A 23,363-nucleotide genomic window follows, 5' to 3' on the forward strand; every position below is an offset into this window, starting at 1 on the left:
AGTCTTGCTCTGTCGTCCAGGCTGCAGTGCAGTGGCGGGATCTCGGCTCACTGCAACCTCTGTCTCCCGGGTTCACGCCATTCTCCAGCCTCAGCCTCCAGAGTAGCAGGGACTACAGGCTCCCGCCACTACGCCCAGGCAACTTTTTATATTTTTAGTAGATAGTGGTTTCACCGTGTTAGCCAGGATGGTCTCAATCTCCTGACCTCGTGATCCACCCGCCTTGGCCTCCCAAAGTGCTGGGATTACAGGCGTGAGCCACTGCGCCCAGCCCATCTTAACCATTTTTAAGTGCACAGTTCAGTAGGCTTAGGTATATTTACATTGTTGTGCAACTAATCTCCAGAACTTTTTCATCTTGCAAAACTGAAGCTGAACCCCTTAAACAACTCCTCTTCCCCACCCTCTCCCCAGCCCCTGGTAAGCCGTCTTATTGGTTTGTTTGCTTTGAATGAAGACTGTCTGCTTTCTGTCTCTACATTTTGTCTTTTTGATTTTGACTAACTTAAGGACCTCGTATAAGTGGAATCATGTACTATTTGTGTTTTTGTGAGTGGTTTATTTCACTTAGCATAATGTCCTTCAGTTTCATCTATGTGTAGCATGAGACAGGATGTCTTTTTTTAAGTATTCCATTGCATGTATATACCACATTTTGTTTGTCCCCTCATCTGTCAATGGAAATTTGGGTTGTTATCACTTCTTGGCTGTTATGAATAGTGCTGCTATAAACATAGGCATGCAAATGTGTCTTCAAGAGTATCATGGAATCCTATAACAAAAAACCTTGAGAGCTAGAATAGCCTTAGAGTCACAGTAATTTGGTCCTACTCTGTCCTTTTACAGATGAGCACACTGAGGTTGGACCAGTTATGTGACTTACCCATGGTAAAATGATTTGGTGATAAAAATCACTAACGCTTTTTCAAACATTTAAAAAAAAAATTTTTTTTAAACAGAGTCTCACACTGTCACCTGGGCTGGAGTGCAGGGGCGCAATCTCAGCCCACTGCAACCTATGCCTCCCAGGTTCAAGCGATTCTTCTTGCCTCAGCCTCCCAAGTAGCTGGGATTACAGGTGCCTGCCACCAAGCCTGGCTAATTTTTTTTGTATTTTTAGTAAAGACGGGGTTTCACCATGTTGGTCAGGCTGGTCTTGAACTCCTGACCTCGTGATCCACCCGCCTCGGCCTCCTATAGTGCTGGGATTACAGGTGTGAGCCACCGTGTCCAGTCATCACTAACACTTTAAAAGGATACAGTGAGCCAGACCCTTGGCTGAGTACATGACCTGTAGTATGTTAGTTAGCCCTCACCAATAAAACCTCTGAAATAGATACTAGTACCATCTCCATTTTAAAGATAACAAAACTGAAGTGCAAAGAGATTAAGATTTTATATATATATATATATATATATATATATATACACACACACACACACACACACATACACACACACACACACACATATATATATATTCGAGATAAGGTCTTGCTCTGTCGCCCGGGTTGGAGTGCAGTGGCGTGATCTTGGCTCACTGCAATCTCCATCTCCTGGGTTCAAGTGATTCTCTGCCTCAGCCTCCCGAGTAGCTGGGATTACAGGCAAGCACCACCATGCCTGGCTAATTTTTGTATTTTTAGTAGAGACAAGGTTTCATCACGTTGGCCAGGCTGGTCTCGAACTTCTGACCTCGTGATCCACCCACCTTGGCCTCCCAAAGTGCTGGGATTACAGGAGTGAGCCATCGCACTCAGCCAACACTATATTTAATAAGGGCTGGGACCTCCTCTCTGACTCTAGGGTGGAGGAGCAATTAACAATCATTAATTCTCATTCATTTATTCAGATAACATTTCTCAAGTGCCTACCACTGCCACACTGTACTAGATCCTGGACATACATAAACAGAACTGCATGTTTGCCCCCAAAGAGCTGGCAGTGTAGGAGGAGCCACTGGCTTGTCCACAATTTCAAGGCAAGGTGATTAGTGCTGTACTAGTGTTTTGCAGGTGCTGCCACTGGGCACGCAGGAGGGGGGACTTCTGAGGGATGGATGGATGAGGAGGCTTCATCTCCAAGACAGCCCTTGAGCTGCATGTCTAAGTGCATGCAGGCGTTTTCAAGCTGAAAAGGTGGAGGGAACAGTATTTGAGGTAAAGGAAATGTATGCAAAACGTATGCAGAGAAATGGGAGTCTGAAGGATTGCTGAATTATTTTGGTAGGCTATAGCACAGGTGTGTGGGAGAGGGCAGGGGATGGAAGGGAGGGAAGCTGACTCCCTGTGGTGGGGCCTCTAAGATGTCTCAAGCACTTGGCCTATATTGTTCATTTAATTCTCACAATGCTTCTGTTATCTTCTCTCTCTCTCTGTCTCTTTCCCTCTCTCTCTGAGACAGGGTCTTGCTCTGTCACCTGGCGAGAGTGAAGTGGTACGATCATAGCTCACTGCAGCCTTGAAATCCTGAGCTCAAGCAATCCTCCTGCTTCAGCCCCCTAGTAGCTGGGACCACAGGTGTGTGTCACCAGCCCAGCTAATTGTGTAATTTTTAGTATAGACAGTTATGAGGTGGGGAGGGGGTCCGGGGAGGGGGGTCTCGCCCAGGCTGGTCTTGAACTCCTGGGCTATGGCAAAAATCGTCCTGTCTCGGCCCCCCAAAGCACTGAGATTACAGGTGCCAGCCACCGAGCCTTGCCCGTTGTCTTCATTTTACATCAGGAACACCGAGCCTCCGGTTAAGAAAAACACCCAAGGTCACACAGCTTCAGACAGACTGGGAATTTGAGCTTCAGATGCCACCGAGGTGAGGCACTTGGAGCGGGATCGCGGGGCACCAACGCGGGCCCGAGGAGTTGCGCCCTGACTTCTGAGGCACTGGAACCCCGTGGAAGGCGTCTATCGGGACTGATTTGCCCCAGTTGAGACTGTTTCCTGAAGGAATGCAAAGGAGTTCAGCTCAGGGCAACAGTCCCGAGAAGGGACACAGCTGGGCCTGCGGAGGAGGAGGCAGCTATAGGCCCAGGAGCAAGTGCCCGCCGGCCCAGCACCCCCGCACCGTGGAGACCCCAGTGCTCCTTCCTGGGTTTCTCCTGTTGTGCCTTCTTGAAGGAGGTGAAAATAAGAGGCACCAAACAAGGACACGTAGTGGTTTGCAAGCCTGCCTGAGTCCCCAGTTCCCAGTGTCCCAAGGACACCAGGGATGTGGCGGAGCTTGTGTCTGCCCCCGGGCTCCGCCTGGGTGTCCCTCCAGTTCCTGTCCTTGCTGAGCTGTGACCGGAGCCAAAGGATATATTTTTTTTTTAACTCAGTGGGAAGCTGGTGGCTGCATCACATGACGGTAGTTGATTTTTTACCTGGTATTCAGGCAGATTGAAGACAAAATATGTTTATGTCCAACTAATTATTGACTTTGTGTGTCCTTCCCAAAGCAAGGTGGTGTTTATTTTGAAAAGACACTCCATGCTACTACGAGATAAGATTTAAGATCAAAGGGTTCCCAGGGAGAAAATAAATGGCCTCAGCCTATAGGCTAAACTGCCTTTAAAATTCAGAGCCTGCTAAGCAAACACCAGCAATGAGCTTCTTTGGGCAACATGCGAGATCCCAGGAACACAGGACCAGAAGGCTGACCTTGGCCCGCGTCCCACGGCTCCCAGCGCGTGCGCTGGTTCAGGGCGAGGCCCTCCTCTTCATCTGCAGAAACCTGCCTCCGGGTCCGGAAACGCAGTCGTGGCATTTGCTCTCAGCCTCTCTGTTTTTTTGGTGGTGTGTGTGTGTGTTTTGTTTTTGTTTTTGTTTTGAGATGGAGACCTTGCTCTGTCACCCAGGCTGGAGTGCAGTGGTGCAATCTCAGCTCACTGCAAGCTCCGCCTCCCGGGTTCAAGAAATTCTCCTGCCTCAGCCTCCCAAGCAGCTGGGATTACAGGCAGCCACCACCATGCCCGGCTAATTTTTGTTTTGTTTTGTTTTTTTCAGTAGAAATGGGGTTTTGCCATGTTGGTCAGGCTGGTCTTGAACTCCTGACCTCAAGTGATCCACCTGCCTTTGCCTCCCAAAGTGCTGGGATTACAGGCATGATCCACCACACCTGGCCATCTTTGGACACCTGTTTACTGAGGATTGTTATTATGTATAACATAGCATTGGGCACTGTGTGATGGGAAGGGTGAGGAGAAAACAAACATCTGGAGCATACAGGCCTGGCTCGAAGAGCATGGAGAGGAACCCTGAATTCAACAGAAACTATGGGTGCCTGCCATGCACTCAGCACTGGGGAGTTGATGAGAAGTAAGACACTTCAGTTAACAAAGATCACAAAACACAAACACTAGTTAGACATCAATCTTAGATCTAATATAAAAGCAAAAGCCAAAAATCTTCTAGAAGAAAACACAAGAGAATTTCTTCATCATCTTAGGGTAGGAAAAGATTTCTTAACAAGAACACAAAAGCATTCACTATAAAAGAGAAAAATGGGCCAGGCGCAGTGGCTCACGCCTGTAATCCCATCACTTTGGGAGGCCAAGGCGAGCGGATCACGTGGTCAGGAGATCCAGAGCATCCTGGCCAACATGGTGAAACCCCGTCTCTACTAAAATACAAAAAATTAGCCGGGTTTGGTGGCGCACGCTTATAGTCCCAGCTACTCATGAGGTTGAGGCAGGGGAATCACTTGAACCCGGCGGGGCAGACGTTGCGGTGAGCCAAGATCGCACCATTGCACTCCAGCCTGGCGACAGAGCAAGACTCCGTCTCAAAAAAAAAAATAAAAGATAAAAAAAGAGAAAAATAATAAATTGAGCTTCATCAAAATCAAAATCTTCTGCTCTTTAAAATATATCATTAAGCAAACTGGATAAAATAGTCTCAAAACATGCATCTAACGAAGAAGTTGTATTCAACTTGCATGCTGGTAATGCAACATGTTGAATGTTTCATCTTAGGCGTGATCTCATTACAGTGTCTCCCACTATACAAGGAAAGAATTTAACTTTTTTTTTTGTTTTTTTTTTTGAGACAGGGAATCACCATCACCTAGGCTGGAGTGCAGTTATGTGATCACGGCTCACTGCAGCCTTGACCTCCCCAGTTCAAGCAATCCTCCCACCTTAGCCTCCCTAATAGCTGAAACCACAGGCACATCATGCCACCACACCCATTTATTTATTTATTTATTTTTTTGTAGAGACAGGGTCTCACTATGTTGCCTAGGCTGGTCTTGAATTCCTGGGCTCAAATCATCCTCCCGCTTCAGTCTCCCAAAGTGTTGGGATTACAGGTATGAACCACCAAGCCTGGCCAACTTTAACTTTTAAACCCTCTGTCCCCAGTACTCGTGCTTGCTGTTCCCATCCTTCCATGTTCCTAATACAGTGCTGTCATAATTTGGGTGAAATCAAAAGCATTTGGTGAAGCATTCTCTCCTCTAGCCTTCATCACACCCTATGCGAATGGCTTGCCGTCTCCCAGAGGTGCACAGCTGTCATTCTGGATCGCCCCCACAGCACCCCGGGATGCTATCCTCTTCTCTTGGATACCATTTCTTGGACCTCATGTCTTCCTCCAGCTCGGTTTGTTTGCTGATTGTTATTTAGCTTTTATTTCTTTTTTGTTTTTCTTTTTTTGAGAAGGAGTTTTACTCTTGTTGCTCAGGCTGGAGTGCAATGGCGTGATCTCAGCTCACTGCAACCTCCACCTGCCGGGTTCAAGCAATTCTGCCTCAGCCTCGCGAGTAGCTAGGATTACAGGCGTGCACCACCACACCTGGCTAATTTTGTATTTTTAGTAGAGACTGGGTTTCTCCACGTTGGTCAGGCTGGTCTCAAACTCCCCACCGCAGGTAATCCGCCTGCCTCAGGTGATCCGGGAGGTGGAGGTTGCAGTGAGCTGAGATCGTGCCACTGCACCCCAGCCAGGGAGACAGAGTGAGATTCTGTCTCAAAAAAAAAAAAAGCTTTATCCCTGTACATGGACTTGTCACCAGTGTCATGATGGTGTGTGAAATCATGAATCCTAGCACGCAAACCCCGGAATAATTCTGTGAAAGCAGATCTTATAGCCAAATCCTTTCTCTTGAGTGCTCAGAGCACGAAAGTTTTCTGCTTATATCATTGGAACTGCTGTCTTTGGAGCTTTGTCTGCAAACAGCTCGGAGGAAATGAGGCCCAAGGGCTTGACAGCAATGCCTGGGAACATAGTGGGGTTGGCCAGGTGCACTTTCTCACACCTCTAATCCCAGTATTTTGGGAGGCCAAGGTGTGAGGATCACTTGAGCCTAGGAGTTCAAGACCAGCCTGGGCAACATAGTGAGACCCTGTCTTAAAAACACACACACACACACACACACACACACACACACACACACACAGAGTGGGGTTGACCGTGACTGCTGACAGGGGGCTCTGGGTGGTGTTGGCATCTGCAAAAGCCTCCATCGTGGTTTAGTCTCTTAGTTTGGTGGAGCACATCTTCCAATAGCTTCCTGAAAATGTTTTGAATTTCGGAATGTCTGAAAATGTCTTTATTTTACCTTCATACTTAATTAATAACTTGTCTGGATATAGAATTTTGAGTCAAAAACAATTAACTTTACACATTTTGAAGGACTTGTTTTATTGTTCTGTAGTGTCTAGAGTTGAGCTAAATATAAAGCCATTCTGATTATTGAACCCAGAAGGCTGGAGGTTGCAGTAAGCCCAGATCATGCCACTGCACTCCAGCCTGGGTGAAAGAGTGAGACTCTGTCTCAAAAAAAAAAAAAAAAAAAAAAAAGCGAGAACATAATATACCCCAAGAATGGTAGACAATATTTGCAAACTGTATTTCTGATAAGGCATTTATATCCAGAAAATATACAAAAACTTTTACAACTCAATAGCAAAAACCAAATAATCCAATTTTTTAAACGGGCAAAGTATTTGAAGAGACGTTTTTTTAGAAGACATAAAAATGGCCAATAAGCACATGAAAACAGGCTCAACATCGTTAGTCTTTAGAGAAATGCAAATCGAAACCACAATGAAACATCACTTCACAACCACTAGGATGGCTATAATAAAAAAGACAGATAAGAACAAGTGTGATGGCCAGGAGCGGTGGCTCAGGCCTGTAATCCCAGCACTCTGGAAGCCCAAGGCGGGCGAATCACGTGAGGCCAGGAGTTTGAGACCAGCCAGGCCAACATGGTGAAACCCCATCTCTACTAAAAATACAAAAATTATGGTCGGGGACCCTTGTCACAAGATGGCGCCGAAAGCCAGGAAGGAAGCTCCTGCCCCTCCTAAAGTCGAAGTGAAAGCGAAGGCTTTAAAGGCCAAGAAGGCAGTGTTGAAAGGTGTCCACGGCAACACACAAAAAAGAAGATCCGCATGTCACTCACCTTGAGGTGGCCCAAGACACTGCGACTCCGGAGGCAGCCCAAATATCCTCGGAAGATCACCCCCAGGAGAAACAAGCTTGACCACTACGCTATCATCAAGTTTCCGCTGACCACTGAGTCGGCCATGAAGAAGATAGAAGAAAACAACATGCTTGTGTTCACTGTCGATGTTAAAGCCAACAAGCACCAGATCAAACAGGCTGTGAAGAAGCTCTGGGACGTGGATGTGGCCACAGTCAACATCCTGATTCGGCCTGATGGAGAGAAAAAGGCATATGTTCGACTGGCTCCTGATTATGATGCTTTGGTGTTGCCAACAAAATTGGGATCATCTAAACTGAGTCCAGCTGCCTAATTCTAAATATATATATATCTTTTCAACATTAAAAAAAAAAATGGTCGGGCAAGGTGGCTCACGCCTGTAATCCCAGCACTTTGGGAGGCCAAGGCGGGCAGATCACTTGAGGTCAGGAGTTTGAGACCCCAGGCCAACATGGTGAAACCCCATCTCTACTAAAAATACAAAAAATTAGCTGGGCGTTGTGGTGGGTGCCTGTAATCCCAGCTATTCAGGAGGCTGAGGCAGGAGAATCACTTGAACCCGGGGGGATGGAGGTTGCAGTGAGCTGAGATCGAGCCACTACACTCCAGCCCGGGCAACAAGAGTGAAACTCTGTCTCAAAAAAAAAGGCCAGGCGCGGTGGCTCACACCTGTAATCCCAGCACTTTGGGAGGCCAAGGTGGGTGGATCAGGAGGTCAGGAGATCGAGACCATCCTGCCTAACACGGTGAAAACCCGTCTCTACTAAAAATACAAAAAATTAGCCAGGCATGGTGGCGGGTGCCTATAGTCCCAGCCACTCAGGAGGCTGAGGCAGGAGAATGGCATGAACCTGGGAAGTGGAGTTTGCAGTGAGCCGAGATCACGCCACTGCACTCCAGCCTGGGTGACAGAGCAAAACTCCGTCTCAGAAAAAAAAAAAAATTGGCCGGGCGCGGTGGCTCAAGCCTGTAATCCCAGCACTTTGGGAGGCCGAGGCGGGCGGATCACAAGGTCAGGAGATCGAGACCACAGTGAAACCCCGTCTCTACTAAAAATACAAAAAATTAGCCGGGCGCGGTGGCGGGCGCCTGTAGTCCCAGCTACTCAGGAGGCTGAGGCAGGAGAATGGCGGGAACCCGGGAGGCGGAGCTTGCAGTGAGCCGAGATCGCACCACTGCACTCCAGCCTGGGCAACAGCGTGAGACTCCGTCTCAAAAAAAAAAAAAAAAAAGAAAAAAAAAAAATTAGCCAGGCATGATGGCAGGCGCCTGTAATCCCAACGACTTGGAGGCTGAGGCAGGAGAATCTTTTGAACCCGGAAGGCAGAGGTTGCAATGAGCCGAGATTGTGCCACTGCACTCCAGCCTGGGCAACAGAGCGAGACTCCATCTAAAAAATAATAATAATATAAGTAAATAAACAGGGTCAGAGTCACCTAAGGAAAGCCTGCAACATGAAAGAGAAAGTCTGAAACAAGCAGAAAAAACAAAGATAACAAAAAGCAATCCAGAGGAAGTACAACTTAGGAAGTAGAAGAAAAAAAAAAAAAACTTTTGAAGGAATAACTTCAGAGAAATAAAGACAAATATCAAAGACATAAAAGAAGAACAGATTGATTAGAGACCAAGAACGAGCTCTTGGGAGCTAAAAAGATAATGCCTGTACCTAAAAGTTTAATATAAAACCTGAGTGAAAAAGTCAATGAAACTTTCCAAAAAGTGGAATGAAAAGAGACATGGATGATAGGATATCAACAATACCAGCGGGTCCATTGAGGAGATCAATATCCAACCTATAGGGATTGGAGAACAGCATGGGGAAATGGTTAAAGAAGTAATGGAATAACACGTCCCAGAACTGAAGGCCACAAGTCTCTAGGTTGAAAGCTTTGAGAGTGATGAGTACGATAAATGAAAACAATCTATATCAAGGAACATCATCATGAAATGTACAATACTGGGTACACAGAAATGATCCTAACTGCTTCTAGAAAGAAAGAGCGGGGGGATCGCTCAGACAGGCTTGAGAGTCAGGACAGCATTAGACTCACACAGGAACACTGGAAGCAGGTAAGTAAAGCACTGATGACTTCAAAATGCACGGCTAGTTTTTATCCTAGAACTTTATGCCCTCTCATATTTTCAATCAAGTAGAAGAGGAACATTTTCATACAAGCAAGAATTCAAAATGTTTCCAAGAGTAAATCACGAAAAAGGAAGATACAGCATTTGACAAAAATGCACTCCAATACAGAAAAGTGACAAAGAGAACTCCCAAGGTGACAGCTGTCTGTCAGGTTTGGAGAGCTGCCAGTCCAGACTGCAGGAGAAGGCGGACGGCATTTGCACTCCTGGAAAACAGCCTGCTGTTTGACAGATCCACTGTAGAAAATAGAAAGGAAAAAAACCCTGTAGTTTCAAAGAAATCAAAGCAAATGAAAGAAATAAGGTAAGCCGTGTGCGGTGGCTCACATCTGTGATCCCAGCACTTTGGGAGGCTGAGGCAGGTGGATTATCTGAGGTCAGGAGTTCGAGACCAGCCTGACGAACATGGAGAAACCCTGTCTCTACTAAAAATACAAAAAAATTAGCCAGGTGTGGTGGTGGGTGCCTGTAATCCCAGCTACTTGGGAGGCTGAGGCAGGAGGATCCCTTGAACCTGGGAAGCGGAGGTCGTGGTGAGCTGAGATCATGACATTGCACTCCAGCCTGGGCAACAGAGCAAGACATACTGTCTCAAAAAAATAAATAAATAAATAAATAAAAGATAAAAGAAATAAGGTAAAAGGTCCAAGAGGAAACAAATTTTGTACAAATAAGAAACAAGAAACTATAATCACAATCTATGATTTGGCTCAAAGACTACTTTAGCAGTCAATAATAATTACATTGACAATTGACTTAACTAAAAATTGTGATAGAACTACATAGGGAAATAGAACTTGGGGCAGAGAATGTAAGAGAATGACCACAATATGACCATATGGTCAGAACAGGTGGTTCCAGTAGGTACCATATGGTCAGAACAGGTGGTTCCAGTAGGTACCATATGGTCAGAACAGGTGGTTCCAGTAGGTACCATATGGTCAGAACAGGTGGTTCCAGTAGGTACCATATGGTCAGAACAGGTGGTTCCAGTAGGTACCATATGGTCAGAACAGGTGGTTCCAGTAGGTACCATATGGTCAGAACAGGTGGTTCCAGTAGGTACCATATGGTCAGAGCAGGTGGTTCCAGTAGGTACCATATGGTCAGAACAGTGAGGCAGGGGACTACAGCAGTGAGGCGGCTGAGCCATGGGCAGTGCTGGACACACCTTAGGTATTGCCGACTCTGATCCCTAAGGAATGCCGTGTTCTCTCCATTGCCCAAGCGTCACATGACACAGAAGGGAGAGATGAAGACTACTTGCATGAGTCCTAGAATTCAGCAAGATGCTTGTCAGTGCAAAGGTTCATGCCAAACTTGATGACTACCCTCCCATGCCTGTGCCTGTAGCCATTACCACATGTAGCTACTGAGCATGTAAAATGTGGCAGGTGTGACTGAAGAACTGAATTTTTAATTCAATTAAGTAATTAATATTTTTGAGACGGAGTCTCACTCTGTCATCCAGGCTGGAGTGCCGTGGCGTGATCTCGGCTCACTGCAACCTTTGCCTCCCGCGTTCCAGCGATGCTCCTGCCTCAGCCTCCCGAGTAGCTGGGACTACAGACTGGAGTGCCATCACACCTGGCTAATTTTAGTATTTTTTAGTAGAGACAGGGTTTCACCATATTGGCCAGGGAGGTCTCTAACTCCTGACCTCGTGATCCACCTGCCTCGGCCTCCCAAAGTGCTGGGATTACAGGTGTGAGCCACCACGCCTGGCCTTTATTTGTTTGTTTATTTTGAGATGGAGTCTGGCTCCGTCGCCCAGGCTGGAGCGCAATCTTGGCTCACTGCAACCTCTGCCTCCCGGGTTCAAGTGATTCTCCTACCTCAGCCTCCTGAGTAGCTGGGATCACAGGCGCGTGCCACCACGCCAGGCTAATTTTTGTATTTTTAGTAGAGACGGGGCTTCACCATGTTGACCAGGCTGGTCTTAAACTCCTGACTACAAAAGGTCCACCCACCTTGGCCTCCCAAAGTGCTGGAATTACAGACGTGAGCCACTGTGCCTGGCTTGAATTTTGAATTTTAACTTTTAATAGTTGCCATTGAAATTGAAATTGAAACCCACTTCCACTTCTAGGAAGATAGAGTGCGTGTACTGCTCCTATTTCTCCCGCTAAGTACCTAAAACTCCTGGATATTACACGTAAAACTCCCGGATATTACACGTAAAACTCCCGGATATTACACCTAAAACTCCTGGATATTACACCTAAAACTCCTGGATATTACAGATAAAACTCCCGGATATTACACGTAGAACTCCCGGATATTACACGTAAAACTCCTGGATATTACAGATAAAACTCCCGGATATTACAGATAAAACTCCCGGATATTACACGTAGAACTCCCGGATATTACACGTAGAACTCCCGGATATTACACGTAGAACTCCCGGATATTACACCTAAAACTCCCGGATATTACACCTAAAACTCCCGGATATTACACGTAGAACTCCCGGATATTACACCTAAAACTCCCGGATATTACACGTAGAACTCCCGGATATTACACCTAAAACTCCCGGATATTACACGTAGAACTCCCGGATATTACACCTAAAACTCCCGGATATTACACCTAAAACTCCCGGATATTACACCTAAAACTCCCGCATATTACACCTAAAACTCCCGGATATTACACCTAAAACTCCCGGATATTACAGATAAAACTCCCGCATATTACACCTAAAACTCCCGCATATTACACCTAAAACTCCCGCATATTACACCTAAAACTCCCGGATATTACACGTAAAACTCCCGGATATTACACCTAAAACTCCCGGATATTACACGTAAAACTCCCGGATATTACACCTAAAACTCCCGGATATTACACGTAAAACTCCCGGATATTACACGTAGAACTCCCGGATATTACACGTAGAACTCCCGGATATTACACGTAGAACTCCCGGATATTACACATAACACTCCCGGATATTACACGTAAAACTCCCGGATATTACACGTAAAACTCCCGGATATTACAGATAAAACTCCCGGATATTACAGATAAAACTCCTGGATATTACACATAACACTTCCGGATATTACACATAACACTCCTGGATATTACACATAGAACTCCTGGATATTACACATAGAACTCCTGGATATTACACATAACACTCCTGGATATTACACGTAGAATTCCTGGATATTACACACAAAACGAAGGTCTCGCTGAAAGGTGGAGAGAAGGCAGACCGTTTAGGAACCTCAGTAGCTAAGGAATTACACGGTAGAGAGTTTTCCCTCTAGAACACTCTCCACCGTGTAATTTCTTTTTGCCTCAGTATCCCAGACTTGGAACAGAGAAACTGGAAAATCAGAGATAGCAACAAGCAGACAAAAAAAAAAAGTCCCCATGAAAGACTGCTTTCTCTAGCCAAAGGATGAGGAAAAACGTAGACTAGCCAGGCAGCTCTTGGACAATTACTACTGTACTCCAGGCAATCACCACAAAGAAAACTGTGGCTCCACCCAACCTGTGCCAGCAATGACTGAGTGAGGAGCCTAGGATTCCATCCTTGTAAGGCTGCAATAAAGCACCCCGATGTTCCTGCCTAAGTGATGTCAGAGAACTCCCGGTAGGGAGCTGAGATTTTCCTCCCCGTTGGCTGGTGATACCTTTCCTGCCCCGTGGGGAGCCTGGACTTCTAGTCTACCAGGCAGTTATGAGATGCCCCTCCCACTCCCGGGTAGGGCAGCAGCAGAGGAGGCCTGGGAGAGTCAGGACTTCACTGACCATTGCCCAGTGGCAATGAGGCCACCCCGTGGGGTGAACACAGCACGGAAAGCAGGCACTCCCACCCTGGCTTAGCAGGAACAAGCAGCCTCCCCTGGCCCTGAACGTCCAAAGAGGCTGAGTGGGGACTTTACCTTCCTAGGGAATAATGAGGCAGCATGTCCACCTTCCCTGCCAAAGCCATGTCAACAAAAGTCAGCTACAACAAAAGATCAAAAATATCCAGGTTTCCATCAACGATCATTCATCACACCAAGAACTAGGAAGATCTCAAAACTAAGTTAAAAAAAAAAAAACCCAGTAGAAGCCAACACTGAGATGACAGAGATGTTAGAATTATCTAAAATCTAAAATCAGCCATAACAGAAAGGCTTTGATAAACAATTACAAACACTCCTGAAACAGAAGATAAAAAGCATCAGCAAAGAAACAGAAACTAGAAGGAGGAAGAAATGGAAATTTTACTTTACTTTTTTTTTTTTTTTTGAGAAAGGGTCTCACTCTGTTGCCCAGTCTGGAGTACAGTGTTGCAATCACAGCTCATTGCAGCCTTGAACTCCTGGGCTCAAGCAATCCCTCTGTAACCGAGTACCTCAGTTTAAAAAATGTATTTTAATCACTCACTTTCTTTGTCTTCCTTCCTTCCCCTCTCACCACTTCATTCCTTCCCTCTCTACACTCCCCTCTGGCAGTGCATGCTTATCTAATTACATTCTTGCTTAAGAAGCCCCGGAGGCTAATCTCAAACAAACCAGGCATGAAGCCCCCACTGCAGAATCCTCCCAGTTAGGGGGAGTCATGACAATTAGTCCACCACCACCAGGCTGAAGTCAAGATAACGCCAGTCAGACCTTTGGACAGGTGATTACCCAAGATAGCCACCAGAACAAGACACACAGGACCCCTGCACCCTGCACCATTCCCACATGTTTCCCATACCAAGTTTCCCTTTGAAAACCCAGTGGTAAATTTTAAAATGTAAGCCGGTACTTTAGAATGCTATTGCCATCTTCTTTGTTTGCTGGCTCTCCAGTTAAAACTGCTTTTCCTCCCACCTATCCCAACTCTTGTATTCTGGCTTTTTTTTTTTTTTTTTTTTTTTTTTTTTGGAGAGTCTTACTCTGTCGCCTAGGCTGGACTGCCGTGGTGCCATCTTGGCTCACTGCAACCTCTGCCTCCTGGGTCAAGCAATTCTCGTGCCTCAGCCTCCCAGGTAACTGGGATTACAGGTGCGCACCACCACGCCTGGCTGTTTTGTATTTTTAGTAGAGATGGGGTTTCATCATGTTGGCCAGGCTGGTCTTGAATTCTTGACCTCAAGTAATCTGCTCGCCACAGCCTCCCAAAGTACCGGGATTACTGGCATGTGCCACCACACTTGGCTTCAAAAATGGAAACTTTAGAACTAAAAGATGGCCGGGCATGGTGGCTCATGCCTGTAATTCCAGAACTTTGGGAGACTGAGGTGGGCGGATCACCTGAGGTCAGGAGTTTGAGATCAGTCTGACGAATGTGATGAAAGCCCAACTCTACTAAAAATAAAGAAATTAGCCAGTGTGGTGGCATGTGCCTGTAGTCCCAGCTACTCAGGAGGCTGAGACGGGAGAATCACTTGAACCCGGGAGGTGGAGGTTGTGGTCCCAGCTACTCGGGAGGCTGAGACGGGAGAATTGCTTGAACCCGGGAGGTGGAGGTTGCGGTGAGCTGAGATCGCGCCACTGCATTGCAGCCTGGGCACCAAGAACGAAACTCCATCTCAAAAAATAAAAACAAGAAACAAAACAAAACAAAAACTAAAAAACTGAAATGAAAAGCTCAGTGAATGGGTTTAAGAGCAGAATAAAAGGGTCCGAGGAAAGAATTAGTGAACTGGAAGCTAGAACAATAGAAATTATCCAATGTAAACAACTGAGAAAAATGGAGGGGGATGTGGAGGTGGGAGAGCCGAGCCTTCAGAATTATAACAAAAGATCTAGTATTTGTATCAGTAGAGTTGTGGAAGTAGAGTTCGAAAGGAAAGATGTGAATGAAAAAGTTCTGGATGAAATAATGCCTGAAAACTCCCCAGATTCCAAATTTGGCCATAAAAATAAACCTACAGATTCAAGAAGCTGAGTGAACCCAAAACAGTAAAAACCCAAATAAATCTAAGCCAAGAATCTCCTAATTAAACTTCAGAAAAGTAAGCAAAGAGAAAAGCTTGAAAGCAGCCAGAGAAGACACCGTATCTATCCACAGGGGAAAATCATTAGAATGGCTACAGATTCGCTTGAGAAACCACGGAGAGCAGGAGGAAGCAGCACAGCATTTTTCAAGTGCTGAAAGAAAACTATCAACCTAGAATCCTGTAGCCAGTGGAAATACCTTTCAGGAAGGGAGGGGACATGAAGACATTTTCAGGTGAAGGAAACCTAAGGGAACATCACCAATAGACCTCCCCTAAAAGAACGGCTAAAGGAGGGTCTCTAAAAAGAAAGAAAAAGACAAAAAGAAAAAGCCTTAGCACATCAGGAAGAAAAGAAAGAACATGGTAAGCAAAAATATCGGTAAATATGACAGACTTTCCTTCTCTTGAGTTTTCTGAAACGTTTGATAGTCAAAACAAAAAAATTTTAAGTGTCTGATGTGAACTGAAAAGAACAACACTGACATTTGAGTGGTTTTCACTCTGTAACAACAGCCTCCAATCACTTTGTACTTTTTAAGCATGATGATTGGGTTTTCACACTCATGTGGGATGTGTCTCCCTCAAACTGTTACATTGGCACATTACTCATCTGATGTGAACTTAGGAAAAAACTCACAATAACCCGTATGCTTTTCATCCCAGTGTCCAATAAGATTTTTCTTTTCTAAGGTGAATAAGCTCATTTTGTCCACTCAATGTAGGCTTCTGTTGGAAATGGAAAATGCTCTTGTAAAGGAAAAGCTTTTTTACTGATGGAAAAAGATGTAATGGGATTAATAATACCAGCATAAGGATCACTTGAGCCCAGGAGTTCAAGACCAGCCTGGGCCACATAGGGAGACCCTGTCTCTACAAAAAATAAAAAATAAAAAAATTAGCCAGGCATGGTGGTGTGCACTTGTGTCCCAGCTACCCAGCTACTTGAGAGGCTGAGGTGGGAGGATCACTTGAGTCCAGGAGGTCAAGGCTGCAGTAAGCCATGTTCACGCTACTGCACTGCAGCCTGGGCGACAGAACAAGAACCTGTCCCAAAAAAACCCCCAAAAATCAAAAAACCAAAAAACAAACCCACAAAAACCTAGCATAGTACTGCTTACAAATATTGACTTAATATCAAAGATCTTTTTGATTATGCTTTTTTTTTTTTCCCGAGACAGAGTCTCGCTCTGTAGCCCCGGTTGGAGTGCAATGGCACAATCTCGGCTCACTGCACCCTCTGCCTCCCATGTTCAAGCACTTCTCCTGCCTCAGCCTCTCGAGGAGCTGGGATTACAGGCATGAGCCACCATGCCCCAGCTAATTTTTGTATTTTAATAGAGATGGGGTTTCACCATATTGGCCAGGCTGGTCTTGAACACCCGGGTTCAGGCGATCTGCCTGCGTCAGCCTCCCAAAGTGCTGAGATTAGAGGCATGAGCTGTGGCCTTCTCTACTTTTACAAGGCAATAAATTAGCCTGTTCTTTAGTGGAGTGGTCCCCAACCTTTTTGGCACCAGGGACCAGTTTCGTGGAAGACAGTTTTTCCATGGACGGGGGAGAGATGGTTTCAGGATGAAACTCTTCCACTTCAGATCATGTGTCAGACTCTCATGAGTGCACAACCTGATCCCTCATATGTGCAGTTCACAATAGGGTTCAGCTTCTATGACAACCTAATGCCACTGCTGATCTGGCAGGAGGTGGAACTCAGGCAGTAACGCTCACTCGCCCACCACTCTCCTCTTGCTGTGCAGACCCGTTCCTAACAGGCCATGGACTGGTACCAGTCAGCAGCCCGGGCGCTGGGGACCCCTGCTTTAATGGATGCTGGACTAAGACAAAGATTCCTGGATCAGAGACAAAGGACTTTATTTTTCATAGCACAGCAAGCATCATAACGCATGTTTGCATCAGTTTCCCCTTGTTCCCAAGTCCCACTGGGGCAAGGGGGGAGACCCAGATGGTTCTGCTGAGGTATACCACGCTTGGGGAATCTGTCTTTTTTATATCAAGCAGCAAGCAAACTTGCTCTTTGTCTTGGAGAGAGACATCATCTTACCCCTTAAAGTTGCTCCCTACAAATCCAATCCTGAGAAATGGCTCAGATAAAGAGCAGTCAGGCCTTGCCTTCTTGGCACATTCAGCAAAGTGTGCAGAAGGGAGCCGGGGAGAAACTGTTCACATCTGCACAGGGCAATGTGGCAATCAACCTTGCAAATACACCTTACTTTTCACCCGAGAGTTGCACCTCTAGGAATCTGTCCACATAATTACTTTCACATACACAAATGATGGTTATGAGGTTATTTATTCTAACATTGTTTATAATCGGAAAAGGTCAGAAACAACTATACGTCTATCCATATGGGACCGGTTGGATTATAATACCCTCACAATGGAATACTATGCAGTAAGAATAAAAAAATAAATTTCTTTCTGTGCTGCTATATAGAGTGCCAAGACATACTGCCAAGTGAAGAAAGCAAATGCAGAAAAATATGCCTAATGTTCTCTCATTTCTGTAAGAGGCAAAAAGTATATATACATTTTTCTTGTACTGTGTACACATAAACTTTCATTCCTCTAAGAATGCTCAGTAAATTATTAATAATATCATTTGTTGTCTGTGGGGAGGTGAATTGAATGATTGGAAATGAAGGAGAGTTTTTTTGTATGTCACTTTTATATGTTTTTTTTTTTTTTTGAGACAGAGTCTTGCTGTCGCCCGGGCTGGAGTGCAGTGGTGCAATCTCAGCTCACTGCAACCTCTGCCTCCCAGGTTCAAGTGATTCTCCTGCCTCAGCCTCCTGAGTAGCTGGGATTACAGGTGCACACCACCATGCCCAGCTAATTTTTGTATTTTTAGTAGACATGAGGTTTCATCATGCTGGCCAGGCTGATCTTGAACTCCTGACTTCAGGTGATCTACCCACCTTGGCCTCCCAAAGTGCTGGGATTACAGGTGTGAGCCACCGTGCCTGGCCAGTATGTTTTGATTTCTAAACCATGTAACTGTACCTATTTAAAGTATACAAACTCTTTTATTTTCCAGATTTCTTAATATCATCACTCTTTATCATCTACCTATCTTCTTTGAGACAGTTTGTCTCCTTTTGCACAGGCTGGAGTGCAGCGGCACGATCTCAGCTCACTGTAACCTCTGTCTCCTGGGTTCAAGCGATTCTCCTGCCTCAGCCTCCCAAGTAGCTGGGATTACAGGCGTACACCACCCACGACCAGCTAATTTTCTTGTGTTTTTAGCAGAGACAGTTTCACCATGTTGGTCAGGCTGGTCTTGAACTCCTGACCTCAGATGACCCACCCGCCTTGGCCTCTGAAAGTGCTGGGATTACAGGCATGAGCCACTGCACCCAGTCTAATTTTTTAAGACAGAGTTGTGCTCTGTCACCCAGGCTGGAGTGCTGTGGTACAATCTCAGCTCACTGCAACCTCTGCCTCCCAAGTTCAAGCAATTCTCCCTGCCTCGGCCTCCCAAGTAGCTGGGATTACAGGTACCCACCACCCCACCCAGCTAATTTTTGTATATTTAGTTATGTAGTAGAGACAGGGTTTCACCATGTTGGCCAGGTTGGTCCTGAACTCCTGACCTCAGGTGATCTGCCAGTCTCAGCTTCCCAAAGTGCTGGGATTAGAGGCATGAGCCACCGCACCCGGCCTCATCAACCATTTAAAATGAAAGGTCAGGAGCTATAACTGTCCCCTCAGTTTAACATATTATGCTGGGGAATTAGCTCTAATTCATGATTTATTTGATCACTCACCATATTTATTTGATATCCCACTTAAGCCACTCAATAATCCTAATGAGGCATATTTTGTTCCCTTTTTACCTAAGTTGGTCACAGAACCACAGCCTGATTTGGACTCTGTGTGTCTACCCGGAAAGCCTGCTTTTCCACACCCCCAGCCATTCCTGAGACAGCGCTGTCTGTGCTGTGCAACCTTGGCTCATGTGTGTCACAGGGGAAACGTGCGGAGTTAGAACATGCTGAGAGAGGCAAGGACTTACAAACTCCAGTAAGACATGACACCAACTACGGGATCTGGATTCAAAATTTTAATAATAAATTGTGCCAGTAGAAGCTTTTCAAAGGCAATGATATATCAATAAATAATAGTTAAACTGAGTTCCTGAGAAAGAACCTACCACATGAAAGTATGTCAGAGTGCTGTGAGTAACAACATGGCACGACTATAAAATAGCGAGAATACTGACAGTCACGACGACAGGCACAGCAGACTTCAGAGTATGCCACTCACGCAAATGTAAACCAGTACACAGGAATCTTTATTTTTTTAGTTTAGACACTGATAAACTTCTAAGTGTTGTTGCCTAGATAGATACTAAGTAATGGATACATTATGCTAAGAACTTCAAGGAAAAAATGTGGAATAATATAATGAAAATTATGAAGCATCAGATTTTTTAAAAAGCAAAAAAGAATCGAACTTTTTACTCAAATATAAATCACTTTAAATAGGAATCATACTAATTTGAAATAAGGAATATTGTGTTTACGTGTGTGTGTGTGTGTGCACACACACACATACATCTATACTTCTAAGAAAATATGTATGGCTTATTTTTTTATTCCAATGTCATTTTGAAGAATCTTTGCCTTTTTACAAAGGATAGAAATATGTATTGTTTAAACCAAGTTAAGATTTGACACTTCAAAGCACACTAAAACAAACAAACAAACAAAAACAGTGAGAGAACCGTTAGATCGCTGTTTCCTGATGGTAACAGAAGAAAATAGGAGTAAGAATGTTCACTGAAGCTTTCAGTGTGGGCAGTCTGTCAGTAAAAAGGTAAGTAGTAGGGTCAGAGGTATGGCATTCCACATACCAGCTCTACCAAGAATGAAAGAGCATATGGACTAGAGAAATGGACGTGTGTCCATGATTAATTAAAAATTTTTTGGCATAGCTGTATTAATCCCTTTTGATGTATATAAGTTCAGTATATGACAAATGTTTCAGTTTCCCACCCCACAAAAGAATCCAATCACACCCAAGACACACACACACACGTCACTTCTCAGTTACACATCTGCATTTCTTTAACAAAACACTAAGAGATACAATCATAGCGAAGAGGTCACCCGCACAATACGTTATCAGCACACTGTCTAGAACACCTCATTTAAAGACACTCGGTAAAAACGTATTCACAGGACCTGCTGTGAATGGCAAGATACGGTAATTTTATAATAGACAAACTCTGCTCATGCAGTACTCTCCACACACCAGACGTCGGAAATCACAGCCACGTCACCTTGCTCACACTTCCTATTATACTAGAATATGCAAAAAGCCAAAAAAAAGCAGCTTTTAACATTATATCACAATGTTGAAATGTGGGAAAAAATAAAAAACAAAAACCACCGTGTGGATAAAATGGTCTCCGTGACACTGAGCAGTGTTACCTTTTTTTTTTTTTTTTTTTTTTACATTATTGCACAGAGATTTCTTATCAAACGTTCTTCAGTTTTTATGTCTTTTCCTAAATGTGAATAAGTGCTATGGATAAAATACAAATGTAGAAAATAACAGCAGCATGATTTGTCAAAGTTAATCCCTATAATTTAGTAAGAAAAAATGGATATAAACAAAATAAGTGCTCTTTCTAAACTGTACTAAATTTTCAAAAATATTGTTTTAATGCAGTGAAGGTCCTGAAAAGCCTATTGAAAGCAATGCTGAGTCCTGTTTTCAAAAGCGTCTTGTTGTTTGGGTTATCTTGGTGAAGACCAAAATTTCAAGTGAAGTAATCGACGGACTAATTTAAAACAAAACAGCCCTCGGCTTCCCTCTTGGCTTGTTAGGGCACCGGCTCCGGGACCCTGACCTGGGAGGCAGCGAGTGGTGGGGGTGCCTGGCCCCCATCTACACGTACACAGGCTGGCAGCCTTCGGTCTGATCCACCAGATCAGAGGTTTCTAAATCTGAGTTCTCAGACTGTGAAGCTTCTGCTCCTGAAGGCTTTGGGCATCGAAAGGGGTAGCCATTGTCATCAAAGAACCGCCGGAAGGTGAATTCGTAAAATGCGTGCTCAGGGTGCTTGTTACTGGGGGAGGTGAGCGTGTCCCAGGCCTTGGCGCTACCTTCGCTGGCATCGTTCCAAGGGCTTTCTTCATCGACGGGGTCGAAATTCGAGGTGTCCATGGGGTGGCTGATGGTGGGAACGTAGGGGGCCGGCTGCTTCCGGATGTCACTGGAGAAGTCAATAGCGCTGAAGAAGGGGTGGGCCTTCAGGTCGTCGGCCCCATTCCGCCCCAGGCGGTGGTCTGCAGAGCAGCACAGCTTCGTGATGAGGTCCCTGGACTCAGGGCTCAGCTTCACCTGGGCTGGAATGTGGAGCGTGTTCTCCCAGTTTATCACCTGAGGAACAACAGAACCAACGTGTTAGGTTCTCCTCACATCTTGGGCAGTTCTGGGACAGCATGTGATGACATGACTTTCAAATAAGTGTAATTTCACAACAGGAGAGGAGTAAGAATAGACACAGAAGCAGCAGTTGTTGATCTCAGCAGCCATAAAAAGTCAGTGTCATTTCAGTCGATGGCTCACAGCCTGAGGCCAGAATGACCAGTCAAATGCAGACAAAAAGATACTGATTTTCTTCTATCAGAAATACTGTTTAGCCAAAGAATGTTGTGCTTTCCATAAAAATGAAGAGAATGATGGTCTACGAGTTATTTTATTTATTTTTTTATTTTTATTTTTTTGAGATGGCGTCTCGCTCTGTCACCCAGGCTGGAGTGCAGTGGTGCGCTCTTGGCTCACCACAACCTCCGCCTCCTGGGTTCAAGCGATTCTCCTGCCTCAGCCTCCCGAGTAGCTGGGATTACAGGAGCCCGTCACCGCGCCCGGCTGACTTTTGTATTTTTAGTAGAGACAGGGTTTCACCATGTTGGCCCGGCTGGTCTCGAACTCCTGACCTCAGGTGATCAGCTAAAGTTATTTCTTTAGCTATGGCAATGGATTTCTGTCAAACCATCATGGCACTCATTCAAATACTTACTGTGGTCAAAAAACAGCCAACTAGGGTTTTGAAAAACAAAAAGGGCCGGGCGCAGTGGCTCACACCTGTAATCCCAGCACTTTGGGAGGCCGAGACGGGCAGATCACAAGGTCAGGAGATCGAGACCATCCTGGCTAACATGGTGAAACCCCGTCTCTACTAAAAATACAAAAAAACTAGCCAGGCGTGGTGGCGGCGCCTGTAGCCTGTAGTCCCAGCTACTCGTGAGGCTGAGGCAGGAGAATGGCAGGAACCCGGGAGGCGGAGCTTGCAGTGAGCCGAGATCCGGCCACTGCACTCCAGCCTGGGCGACAGAGCGAGACTCCGTCTCAAAAAAAAAAAAAAAATCAGTCAGTCCTGAGCATAGCCAAACTCACAGAGAAGCAGAAGACAGGCGAGCAGGCGCTGGAAGGGAGAGTGGGGAGTTTCTGTTTAATGGGTTTTTGGATGATTAAAACATTTGAAAATAGAGGGTGGTGATGGTTGCACAATATTGTGAAGGTACTTAATGTCACTGAATTATACACTAAAAAATAATTAAAATGGTAAATTTTATGTTATGTATATTTTACCAGAATAAAAAAATCTGAATTATCATGTGGACAATTTAGTGAGTAGCTCAGCAATTCAGTCAGGGCGTGGATAATGACAGATTCCAATTTTACTGTTCCTAGAGTGAAACTAGGCCTTACTTTAGGGTTTTTCTACTTTTCTTTTCTTTTTTTTTGAGACAGAGTCTCGCTCTGTCGCCCGGGTTGGAGTGCAGTGGCGTGATCTTGGCTCACTGCAACCTCTGCCCCCAGGGTT

The 23,363-nt window shown here is 45.2% G+C and overlaps 1 protein-coding gene and 1 pseudogene across 5 annotated transcripts in view; one reads left to right on the forward strand and one right to left on the reverse strand.

Moving 5' to 3' along the window:
* Positions 1–23,363, reverse strand: part of LOC105490304 (large tumor suppressor kinase 2) — a 129,748-nt gene that overhangs the window by 13,940 nt on the left and 92,445 nt on the right. For 3 of the 5 annotated variants that reach the window (XM_011755810.2, XM_011755812.3, XM_011755811.3), the window contains exon 8: positions 19,797–21,913. The exons of 1 other annotated variant lie outside the window; for it this stretch is intronic. In XM_011755810.2, coding sequence (XP_011754112.1) covers positions 21,419–21,913 — 495 coding nt within the window. In that variant the 3' untranslated portion in view covers positions 19,797–21,418. Of the gene's footprint in view, positions 1–7,383; positions 7,638–19,796; positions 21,914–23,363 lie in introns of those variants that run through there. One more of the 5 variants, XR_011615090.1, reaches the window with a different exon arrangement.
* On the forward strand, positions 16,028–16,124 carry LOC112428114 (small nucleolar RNA U13; annotated as a pseudogene).

The sequence above is a fragment of the Macaca nemestrina genome, chromosome 16 (genome assembly GCF_043159975.1).
Source record: "Macaca nemestrina isolate mMacNem1 chromosome 16, mMacNem.hap1, whole genome shotgun sequence".
NCBI lineage: Eukaryota > Metazoa > Chordata > Mammalia > Primates > Cercopithecidae > Macaca > Macaca nemestrina.